At 27.7% G+C, this 13,717-nt stretch overlaps 1 protein-coding gene across 1 annotated transcript in view; it reads left to right on the top strand.

The window, feature by feature from the left end:
* Positions 1-11,946, top strand: part of LOC107443790 (putative monocarboxylate transporter 5) — a 31,567-nt gene extending 19,621 nt beyond the window's left edge. The window contains exons 3-4 of the mRNA XM_087152277.1: positions 3,739-4,962; positions 11,463-11,946. Coding sequence (XP_087008403.1) covers positions 3,739-4,962; positions 11,463-11,605 — 1,367 coding nt within the window. The 3' untranslated portion in view covers positions 11,606-11,946. The remainder of the gene's footprint in view (positions 1-3,738; positions 4,963-11,462) is intronic.
* The last annotated feature ends 1,771 nt before the right edge of the window (positions 11,947-13,717 follow it).

The following is a 13,717-nucleotide window of genomic DNA, read 5'->3' as shown; positions in this document are numbered from 1 at the left end:
TTTTTCGTCGGTATTAACCTGATAATGAACTTTTTGGACATTCTTTCTTTCTATTTTTTGATGTTTACTTTTACTGAAACATCCTTAACATTCTATTTTTCGATGCTTACTTTTATTGAAACATCATTCTTTTCTTTTTTCGATGTTTACTTTTTTGAAACATCTTTTTCACCATTTTTAACCTTAACATTTTGAGATTTCTGCTGTTTTATGTGCAAAGATAAGTTGTCACTTTTAGAATTAGCAGAGATGATCAGTCTCTTACCAAATAGAATAACAACTGGCCCGACACAATCAATAAACAAACAAAAATCTTTGCAAGTCTACAACCCTACTAAAGCATATGGAAAATCAGTATCAAGTATAAAAACTTAACTGAGTTAAAATTTTCGCCTATCGTAATAAGGGAAACTCGCAAATTTTGTTAAGTGTTAACTGTCCTTTTGTTTGGGTAACATTTAATTTTTCACATTTTTTAATAGGAATATTTAGTTTTGACCAAGTCTTAAAAAGTAAGAATTTTATAAATTTCTTTCCTTTTTTTTTTTTTGTATTTATTTTGAGTGTCTTCAGTTACTAATACATTTCAATCCGTGTTCCATCACCCTCCTATCCTTTTGTTGGAATTAACTCTCAGCAATAAGAAGCTTTGTTTATTTATGGAAATCTCTGAGCTAGAACCGAGCTATGAACTATTTAATAACGCTGGACTCAAGCATTAATGTCTGGTTTCACATTTTAATTCAAATTCTTAAAACAGATATTTTATTCATTTTCTAAACTATTTGTATTAGTTATATCATTTCTTGATTTAATTTCTAATTTCTACCACACCGCAATTGCACTCAAAATAAGAATATTTTAATGGCATTTTTATCTTCACCCTAAACACTATGTGAAACAAAAATATAAATTCAACTAATCAATAAATCTTAGAAACTGTATCACATAAAACAATATATATGAAAATAATTTCTCGAACATTTTTTATGCCAATCAAAACCAATTCACTAAAAATAAACATTTCTCACGAAAAAAAACATTTCAACAGTAAATACGATCAATGTATAAAAAATAATAGTTTCAATTAAAACATCAAGTAAGAGAAAAAAATTTAAAATCATGATCTAATTAATCAATAAAAATCAAAGAAATAAATGTTTTAAAAAAAAATATTTAAAGGATACGTAGATGTATAAAGTTCGAATTAATCCAAAATATATCTTGAAAGCCACTACATCACATATAAGTTGATAGGAAAAAATTATTCTTTTTAAAGCTAAATAATTGAGCATAAATTGAAGCTTAATTTTCTTTGAGTTCTGAGTAGGAGGCATGGGAATGTCGAACATCTAAGTAGACCATCGTAAACCATTCCGGAGTGTAATAACACTTCATCGACGATTAAATCCAAAGCAGTGGGGAGTCCAAGGGTGGTGAAATATTGAAGCTCAACTCTCTAGTTGCATCCTTCGCCTTCAGAACGTTAGTCATAAAATGCAGCATACACAAACGGAAGGTAGTACACGAACGGAAAGTACCACTGGATGTAGGTATCATTTAAACAAATGAAAAGTTTGACGATTAAAGAATTTGCCTTTTGTTGAAGATACTCGATGAATTATTAATTACCATGAGTTGCAGAAAAATTTGACTTTATAAATTTTCAACTGTCCATGCGAATGAGATATTCAATATTTTCGATGCATTTTTTCACCGCTGATTTTTCCGAAGTCCCAGCCGGGCTCCGCTAATCTTAATTTTTGAGATAGAAATGCGTAAATTTCCTCCGCAAGCAACTATCCTGCCGGCTTCTAATATAAGGGCAACAACCCCTATATTTTGGTGGATTTATTTGTCAAGAAAGCAGGAATAATGAGAACATGTTGTGCACAAGATTTTATTTACTAAATAGATCGTGAAGCCGAAGTCACATCCCCGCTCTCCCGGCTGGAGAGGGGGGACAAAGTTCCAGTCAGATCCGACGGAGTTTAGTTTGTAAACATTATACACCAAAAAGTCACGCAAAAACATTGCTCCTGCATTTTATAGGATGATTTTTAGTTGTAATGAGGCCCAGTCATATGCCTTTTTCTGTATTCTTACGCCTCATCAAATTTATTTATTACTCAAAGCAAATCGTTTAATCTTTCCTTATATGGAAGTGAAAGATCTTAAAATAACTTCTCTTTTGAAGTATAAATCTAATTATTATTCATTGGCATGTTTTTAGCCTTGAAGTCCCAAAATAGAATTTCTACCCTTATCTTTTACTAAAGATATTTTATGAAAACGAATGAAGTTTTAATGCTTTTATTAATACAAAAGTATTTAATTTTTGTATTACATATATATATATATATATATATATATATATATATATATATATATATATATATATATATATATATATATATATATATATATATATATATATATATATATATATATATATATATATATATATATATATATATGTATGTATGTATGTAAATCTGTACATACATTAGAAGGAGATATGTCAAAGGAATTATATTTATTCAATGAAAATCTTTAATCTTTAAATTTCTAAATTATTCATATTTTAGAAAAACTATTGATCCATTCAATAAAAAAAACTAAAAAAAAACTCAAGCTTTGTATTAATAGGCACCTGATGTTCTATTAAAGGAAAAAGTATTAACTATAAAATTACACTTAGCTCGAAGAACTGATGCCCTATCAAGTAGAACACATATTAGATTTCCATTTGCAATTCAATTCCCAATTACTTTCTCTGGTAAAAACACTGAATAAGACGCAAAGAATCTAATTTTTACTATATAATATTTTTAAGATGCATGGAGTTAAATATAAAAATATTTTCGAAACTAATCAAGATTCCATTTCAGCGGCAAATGGGTCGAAGCTTTTTTTATTTTTTCTGTTTCGGACCTGCTGCCATCTATTGAACAAATTCAATAGTGTTCTTCTTTTCATGCTTATATTATACTATGTCTCGCCGTTAATATTCTTAAAGAATATAGAGCAATGTAAAGATGTGTTTGAGTACTAAGACGCTATGGCCGAAGTGGTTAATTCTATGTGTATATGTGAACTTTTTATGCATCTTGAATCAAACATTTTCTGGATCATTTTCATTTTGGCTGTTTAAACATTGTAGTTGCACTTTAAATCATGATGTAGTGTAAATTTTCTGTAGCAGTATAAAGGTATTAATTTAAGTCTTATTTCCTTTAAAGTATAACTTTAATATCGTATACTCAAGTGATTAATATGCCCAGTAATAAGGTTTGACTTGGCTCCGTATTGAAGTTGCGCAAATTCCCATGATTGCGAATTTTCGGGATCGGGTATTTATTTTGCGCAAAAGTTATCGTTAAAAATATTAAGACAGATGGCGCATCAAGTATTTAACCTGTAAAAAAGAGGAAAACAACAAAAAAACACAAAGCAAATTTTTGAAATCTTTCAATGTGTGAAAATTTCATAATGATACTTTCAATGAATCCACTGTAAGCCACAATCATATGTAGTGATAGGACTCATATCATAGGAGGAATAAACATGAACCCGTAGGAAAAAAATGGCAGAAGTGACTTACAACGCCATCTGTCGAAGCAATTTTGTATTAAAACCAAGAACTCAGAGAACACCATATGCATAGAGAGTTTTATCTTTAGTATAAGATATGAATTAAAAGGGACCAGTTATAAATAATTAATTTCTCTTTTCAAGGTATTGGATTTGCTTTTGCTCATACATTGCTGCCAACAATCTTAAGACAACATTTCAACAAAAATTTCAATATGATCAATGGAATAAACATGGCTGGATGCTGTTTAGGAGCTGTAGTAATGTCGCCAGTAGTCCAGTATCTAGTTGATGAATATGGCGCATCTGGAATGTTCTTGATTCTCGCTGCAATCGTTCTTAACTGCGTTCCTGCGTGTATAGTTTTAAAGAACCCGAGAAATGAGGAAATAAAACTTGTATCTAAGCCGAAAGAACACGAAAAGCCAGTTCCTGATGTTTCCATAATCTCAGAAACGAACACTCATTTCGAAAATTTAGGTTTTGTTTCCGACGAAGAGAAACAAAATGGCGAACTGCAATCTGCGAGAATTAATGTTATTGACAAACATATGAAAACAAACACAAATGATAAATCAATAGAAGATATTCCGAATGTAAAGGACCACGAGTTTTGTATAGATCAAAATGAAAAGAATTTATCAACTTTATCAAAATTAAATAACAGTGAACAAGTTCACTACTTTCCAATTGAGAAGAAACAAAAAGACTTTCAGCGGTCTTCAGACGTGGAACTGGTGCGCTTTTCTGAAAAAATCAAATTCGAAGAACATGCACCGAATAAAGATAATGATTCGGAACTTTGTAGAACAGAGTATGAAATCGAATGTAAAAACCAGAATGAATTGAGGGCTGTTAACAAAAAAACACCCAAAGCGAACAACAAAAAACCAGTGTCGTGGCAATTAAAACATTTATTTACAGATCCCGCATTTTACTGTATAATGATAGTTAATAGTTTACACGCGTTTGTGAACACATTAAACTGGGCAGTAATCATGGATTTCGGCATAGACAAAGGGATACATCCTGATTTGTCTTTGTATTTTGTGATGTTCCTTCCTGTTGCTGAAATGATTGGCAATTTAAGCTTAAACTGGGTTGTTGATCGAAAGTTCATGACGAGGGCCAACTATGCTGCTTTGTGCTTTGTTATCTTAGGACTTGATTCTGAGTTCATAGAATGGTCTTACAACTTCATTCTGACTTTGATAGCAGTCATGATATATGGGTTTGTATCAGGAGCTGTGAGATCTACTTTTCCGGGAATGATCTATGACAGCATTGATAAAGATAAACAAAGCATGGCAATGGCATCCAGATTTTTACCATATGGTTTACTATGTTTCGCCAAAGCTCCAGTCGTAGGTAGGTTTAAAGCTCAAATTCGTGATATTTAATACATATATTTAAAAAATTTTAAATAGTTATATTTATATTTGTTAACAAAACTGTTTATGAAAATATTGGAACTCCGTGCAATTAGTATGTTTACACACTTAAAATTATTTCCTTTATCATAAAGGTCAACCACGTCGATTGTATCTGCTTTCGTAATACTTAAATCCAAAAATTTAAATCAATGTTATCTTCATGATTAAGAAACAAGCTCAATTCCTCGAGATATATCGATCTATATATAAATTAATGTCTGTTTGTGTGTCCTTCAACATAAGCCATCCAACTGAAAGTGATGGAATTTGCAATACAGATAGTTCGAAGCACGAGGAAGGTGATGGTGCATATTAGAACATTCTACGACGAGCTGTGAGAGCAAAATGAACGAAAAATGGAACAGAATTGTCTGATTTGTTAAGGGTTCACCATTGTTTCAAACTTAACTGCAGACGATTTAATTTTTCAAATATTTTAAAAACTAGAGGGCTCCGCCCCCTGCTCGCTGACGCTCGCCAACCCCCGGAGAATTGCTTCGCAATTCTTGCTTGGTTTGCTTCGCAAAACCAAGAATGCTTTGATTTCATATATTTCAATATTAAACTGAATATTAACTGTTATCATCGAAAAGAATTAATTTTCTTAAATGTAGAATAAGCAGTGTGTCAATATCAATGTCACTTTTTTTCGTTGACTACAGTTGCTTCTATGTCCTATTTGTTCTCTAAATGAGCCAAAATTGTCAGAAATTAACATCAATGTGCAGATATAATCTTAATATGAAACTTGTTTAAAAAAAATGATAATCACAATAATACAGACTTTGTCCCAAAGAAATGAATATATTTTTAACACATTTAATTCAATATATATATATATATATATATATATATATATATATATATATATATATATATATATATATATATATATATATATATATATATATATATATATATATATATATATATATATATATATATATATATATATATATATATATATATATATATATATATATATATATATATATATATATATATATATATATATATATATGCAAACACTATAATATTTTTCAATAAGCAATATTGTTAAGAACAGGGTAATTTTTAAAAAAATATTTTAATAATATTCAGCAAAATAACTATAAATGAAAACATTAATTTTGCGGAATTAAAATAAACAATGCACCAATAGCATTTTCTTTACGCTAAATACATTTATAAATTTGACATTATATATATATGTTATAATATTTCTCTATATACAATATTGTTAATGACAGGATCATCTTTAATAAATATTTTAATGTTCTCCTTCGTTGTGCATCTTGACAATGCCACATATAATTGACCATGAGAAAAAATAGGCCGTTCAATATATAGCCCAACTTTATCGAAGGTCTTATTAATTGTTAAGGCATAAGCTAATCTAACAGGAAATTGTCATCGATAAAGCACAAATGGTAAGGAAGAATTACTTGATAATGTATTTAATTCTATTCTTGGAAGATTGACAATACTACCATTTTTATTACCAGTAGCAATTTGGCAAGTCAATACTCTTTTCCCTATTTTAAGAACAGTCAATCGAGTTCCATTGCAAAGGCCATCAACAATAGATATGTTCCTGATCAGCATTACAATGCATCCAACTTTTAATTTGAGCTGATGAGGTGGCAGTCCCGGGAGATTTATGGAGTTTAAATATTCAATAGAATACCTTAAAGTAGCTTCTTCTTCTCTCCCGTCTGATTTATCTACTCCATATAGTGTGGCCTTATCAATACTATAACTTATAACCTCTTCACCTGGCACACGTGATAAAATATTTTCATTAACTTTGTTAACTTCATCATTTTGCGGTGATAATATGATGTGATTAATGAAGTTAGTATTAAGACAATCGATTTTTTGATTGTCTAAATTCATGCGTAGTTTAATAGCCTCCTCAACACTGTCATAAATATATATTTGTCCATTCCTTGGAGCATTGGTTGCTGAATTTAGGGATGTTGTCGCATGGTGATATACTTGTCCTTGAATTTTTATCAACGGTGGACCTCTGCTTTCATCTTGAAGAAATTTAGCACTAAAAGTGGCAAACGCAAATGATGAATTGTATACACGGATATTTTGCCTAAATAATTTTGCTTCTTGCTCATCAGAAAGAAGTAAGTTTTTCAAAAATAAAGGATATTCATGCAGCGGAGGTATATGTATGTTATCATTATGGCAGCAAGAATTAACAGAGCGCCCTTTTGCAGAAGCAAATCTCAAAGCTCCACAATAACTGCATTTTGAAAACATTTTGCCAAGACTATGTTTTGCCACTTTGATAGGTAACAATTTCGATAAATCACCAGCAAACTCATGTTGTTTTGATTTTAAAATAGGTGGATTAGGATTTTGGTCCATATCATTGTCAACATTGCGAAAGCGAATTGGTACAGTGTGCATTCCAACCACATTTTCTGTATTTACAGGTCTGGTTTGATGTGGGCAAATGGAAGTCGATGTTGTTGCGACTGTGTAGCAATTACACACATTCTCTTTTAGCTCAACCTTTGTTAGTTTAACTTTTTTTTTGTTAGTTGAATCATCATTAGGTTGTATAAGCAAAAGAGCATTATTTTCTTCTATACTATGAAGTTTACGTTTTTCCCGCTTTCGATTAGCTTTCGCATTGAGTTGCGACTTTTTAGTAATGTTAGGTCTTTTCTTTTTAGGCATTACTTGTAAATAAACAAATCGAATTAAGATTTAAAACCAGATTAAACTTACGAATTAACGTTTTAGAAAACAAATAATCAGATTAATCAATACGAAATAAGTTGAGATGTTGTAAAACTGAAGAATGAAATTCTAACTATTTTGTGATTGGTTGCATCTTTGAAAAAGAAAATTCAGACTTGTAAATCGCTTTTTTAAGCTTGCCGTTTTCAGACATGTGATTGGCTGTTGTGAACGGCGGTTATTCTTCATTATTAACTGCAAAATCGTGCTTTAAAACTAAAATAAATAAAAATTTAAAATTATGTAAAAGATTTGAATGCCCTAAATGTCTTCCCTGAAAGATTCTGAATGAATTGATTCCTTAATCTTAGATTTTCATCACGTAGTTAAAAAGTTTTTCAGGGGACAAAATTAACTGCAAAAACTTTTTTTTAGAATAGAGAGATAGCATCACAGTGATATTTACCAGCTTATAACTCTATTTGATAAAAAAGAGAATTTATTGCAAGTACTTCAATGCATGATTATTTCTTTCTTCTCTATGTCAGATAAATTCAATGAACAATATTAATGTGTTAGCACACGTGCTATACGTCACTAAATTAGGTTATCTGATACCGCGTGTTTATTTCATTATAGTAGTTTTTTTAAAAACGTTTTTTTTAAGTAAATAATTTAAAACCAACAGTAATTGAAACGAAAAGAAAATAGTTATGTTTTCAAAGACAATTAATGAAAAAGTGGTATTAATTCGTTTAAGTAAAAGGTAGAATATCGTCATACTATTATTGGTGTCAATCAGGTTTAATTAATTAAGGAAATATACGCATGTTGAAATAAAAGAAATAAACTAAACACTAAAAAGCAAAATTAATGAACTTAAGGTACTTATTTGTGAAGAAGAAACGTAAAAAATCTCCATACTTTTATTGACAACAGAGATGCTTACTTAAAGTTGGAATGTTAGTAATAAGTATTTATTGATATAAATAATCTATGTTCTAAAGAGCAAAGTTAAGGGAGAAACAATACGTTTTTGTTTTCACCTTATTATTATTGATATCTATGCATAATTAAATTAGTAATATGTGTTAATTGAAATAAACAAAGTTATGCCATTTTTGCCATTTTCATGTTGATTAATGCTAAGTACAGTTAATATCTATTTTGATGCGATGAACTATAAAAAACGATACATTTTTTGTCAATCCTAGCTAACTTATTTTTACGCCTTATATGAAAAAAAATATACTTTTGATATTGAACATGTTTTTAGATTTATTAATGATTTAACTATCTTTAAAAAAAACAATTTAAAAAAAAATTACGCAATTTTGTTAAATAATATTTTTTCCCAGGAATTAATCTCGCTTCGTAATCATGATGATAAAATTAAATTAAATTTTTCGGATTCAAGTATTAAAAAGGGAAGAAAATATCTGCGACTTAAACAATAAAAGGAAGGTATTTAAATTTAACATAGATAAACTAATTGCATGGAATTCTAATGCTTTATTTAAATGCTATTTTTAATGAAATAAATAGAAATAAGTAATATAACGTACTTCCCCTAAATAAACATACTTTTTTTTCGACGGATTTGGATTTCTGACCCCCAAAATGTAGGGGGTAGCAGCAATCTGGGAAATATGATCCCAATATATTGTGGACCTATATATATATATATATATATATATATATATATATATATATATATATATATATATATATATATATATATATATATATATATATATATATATATATATATATATATATATATATATATATATATATATATATATACATACATATATATATATATATATATATATATATATATATATATATATATATATATATATATATATATATATATATATATATACATACATATATATATATATATATATATATATATATATATATATATATATATATATATATATATATATATATATATATATATATATATATATATATATATATATATATATATATATAAAACAAAAAGAAAATTAGGAAACAATTAGTAAGTTTTATAAAAGGTAACTAACAAATCAAACGTTCTTCCGTACTTCAGTAAGAATGCGCTATAAAAAGTTCCCTCTATCCTCAAATTCACCTTTCTGTTTTCATATTGTGTAATTTGGCAAACTTGTTACGAAAATATTTAAAATCATTTCTGAAAGATACCGGGATGTGTAAGTTCATCTGAATTCGTTAATTACTTAATATGTTAAATTTTGTATTTATTTCGGAATTTTTTTCTTTGCTTTTAATTTTCTATTTTTACTTGATATGTTTTATTTTGTATTTTTTACTTAATTTGTTCTATTTTTGTTTAAATTTTTAGTTGCTTCTCACACTATTGTTATATTTTGCTTCGGCTACATAAATACAATATTAGAAAGCACTCATTTTCGCGGATATAATCGTGTGAGCTGATGACGAGATTATATCTTTTCATTATTTTGTTTTTCGACTTTTTAATTTTTTTGAAAATTTTTTTTAAAATAATATTCTTAAATAATCATCTAAAATTTTTTTTACATTTCTGTAATTTTCTTCGTTTTTTTTTCTTTTAATGTTTTTTTTTGCTTTGTTTAATTTTTTTGTTTTGTATACATACATACATACATATATATATATATATATATATATATATATATATATATATATATATATATATATATATATATGTATGTATGTAACTGTATATATATATATATATATATATATATATATATATATATATATATATATGTATGTATGTATGTAACTGTATATATATATATATATATATATATATATATATATATATATATATATATATATATATATATATATATATATATATATATATATATATATATATATATATATATATATATATATAATAAATAAATAAATAAATACAAGAAAACACGAAGAAAGTTGTAATCTGGCAATCCTTCTGCGAAAACATTTTTAAATCATTCTTGAAAAATATCCGTCCAAGTAAGTTGATCTGATTTTGCTGCTCGCTTTATAGTCCCCCCTTTTTAATGTTTTTTCTTTTTATTTTATTTTATTATCTGTTTTTACATGTTATTTTTCTTATTTGTACTTTTTGTGATCTATTTTATTTGTTGTTATTTTTTAAAAAATTTTTTTGAGTGCTCCTCACACTATTGTATTAATATATTTAGCTTTGGCTTTATTGATACAATTTCAGAAAGCACTCTGTTTTGCGGATATAATCGTGTGGGCTGAAGAAAAGATTCTATCTTTTTTTCTGGTTTTTTAATTAAAATTTTTATTTATTAATTTTTTTTTCTTTTCTTTTTTTTCAAATTAACTGTTGTTTGTTATTTTTTTACTTATTATCCCCCCCCCCTTTTCATTTGTCTATTATTTTTCTTTGTTTTCTTTGTTATGAACTTATATATATATATATATATATATATATATATATATATATTATATATATATATATATATATATATATATATATATATATATATATATATATATATATATATATATATATATATTATATATATATTATATATATATATATATATATATATATATATATATATATATATGTATATATATATATATATATATATATATATGTATATATATATGTATATATATATATATATATATATATATATATATATATATATATATATATATATATATATATATATATTCAAAAGATATTATTTCAATGTTTCAATGTTTCAGGCTACTTCAGAGGAACACTGGGGTCTTATAAAGGAGTGTACTACCTCTTGATGGCTTTTAGTTTTGTGTCTGCGTTCTTCTCTTTTTTAACACCAGTAGTCAAGTCCTTCGTAGACAAGAGAAAAAAAATTCCAAATGAGTAACTGTCAGAACAACGGCCATTCTAGAATCTTTAAAGCACTCTCATAGATATCACTGACATTTGTTTGAGAATCTAAGTCAACATACTTTCATGATCAAAGGAAATCTCTTACTTGTACATAGTACATTGTACTGATTTTAAAACTGAAAACGGTGAACCTTTTCGCTCCCGTGAAAATGACGGGGTGAGATTTCGCCTGCTATTTCTCGCTCCCGTGATATTGACGGGCTGGAGTGTTCAGTAGTAACGCTCCAATAAGAATAAAACTAATTCATTTCTTTTTCCAGGAAAACATTTTGTTTCTCATTTTACACACCTGATGGCAGTACCAGGATATTTTTAGGGTAATTGTAGATAGTTAGTTTATTTTAAACTAGTTGCAGCACAAATCAAATACGTAATACAAATACAAAAGCCAAAAAATAGGCACTTTTATGACCGTTTTCTTGAAAATCGTTAAGGGGTTAATTATTTTTGATCTGATGATCGGATTTTCAGGAACTAAGGTACAATCCTAATGTTCACAGGGTTAATAATGCCTTCTTTTATGTACGGGCGATATTTTAAGAAATACTTCCTCCGAATAAGCATATACTATAAAAAATTCTGGATCAAATTACGGCATTGGCACAAAATCCAGTTTTACTGCAAAATATTATACCTTAATTTTTATACTAATGTTGACTTATTTAGACTGATTTTACGGTAATTATACTGTAAAAGTTACGGTATATCAGATTTTTTTTCCGTGTCCTGTTTCGGGGAAAATTGATTTTACGGTTAGAAGTACCGGAACTCACAGTACCAGAATTATTAACCTTAATTTAATCCAGGATTTTTTACAGTGTATTTCTTTTCATCGAATTTGGATTTCTGAAACTCAAAGAAGAGCGTTCGGAAGGGTTGGTAACTACAGTCTAAAAAATATGCTCCCATTAATTTATTTTGAAAAGTGGTAGAGAGTTTAGCTTTTTTATTGTTAATTTAACTTTTTTCGGCTTTATTAAATTCTATCATTCGAAAATACATCTATGGCAAAAATAATGTTTCATAATTTTTTATTTTTTCTAACAATTTCGTTTTTTTAATGATCGAGAAAATTTGAATGGTGAGGTGAAATGATTTGTGTTTCATTTTAAACGAAAAAGTACAAAATTAATTTGAAATGACAAAGTACTAATTTTATATTTTACATCCGTCGTTGAACAGCCAACCAAATTCTGGGTTTACGACTATTAATGTTCAACTTCGTAGCCTTGTAATTTTGAACCAATTGAGAAGACAAGGAAACTCCTGGATCGGTAACCCCAGGGGTATTGATTTGTTATGGGAACATGGAGGACTTTGCGACTAGACAGATTTCACGTGCATCAGTTATAATTTACTACACGGGGAGTCTTCAGTCGATCTGGGATCGAACCCACGAACTGTTGGACATGGGCCCAGTGCTCTACCAACCAGGCTATTCCCGTCCCAAAATACAAATTTGAAATATTCAGTTGAATAGCTCTTGAGAAATTAAAAACTTCAGAATCCAACTTTTTAAAAAAATATTTAAAAATTAGTTGGCGAAAGCCGTTTAAACTATATATTTTTTTATTTACTATAAAATAGTTTGAAATGGTGTGAAATTTTGCATATCTTACAAACAAAATTGTTTCAGCTATCTTACATTCTAACTACATCCTTAGTAAAGATAAGGTGAAATGCTAGAAAAAGGGAAATTAACATTAAAAAGCCAAAACTTGCAGCCAAGTGACCAGATTTCTATACCATAATTTGTAGACAAATCAGCGTAGCGTTCTCAAAATATTTGATGATTTTTGAACACCCGTATGAAAAACACAAATTTATATGTAGCAAATAGTTTTTTTTTAAAAAAAATTAAAACTAATATTAAGAGAACCATCTTCATAAAACTTGATTTGATTATCGAGCAGTTTTGGTACGTCATATGATATTCTGCAGTTGTTCAACACATGAAAAATAAATGAGCACATGATTATTAAAAGCTTTTTTAATTTCATCATTTATCACATAATTTCAGCATGGTGCCCTTTCACTTTTATAGATCAGTTATAAAAAATACTTTGTTTTAAATATTAGTTATAAA

The sequence above is a fragment of the Parasteatoda tepidariorum genome, chromosome 9, assembly GCF_982258835.1.
Source record: "Parasteatoda tepidariorum strain Cologne lab strain chromosome 9, Ptep-v5.0, whole genome shotgun sequence".
In the NCBI taxonomy this organism is placed as follows: domain Eukaryota; kingdom Metazoa; phylum Arthropoda; class Arachnida; order Araneae; family Theridiidae; genus Parasteatoda; species Parasteatoda tepidariorum.
This window is presented reverse-complemented; position numbering and strand designations above follow the sequence as displayed.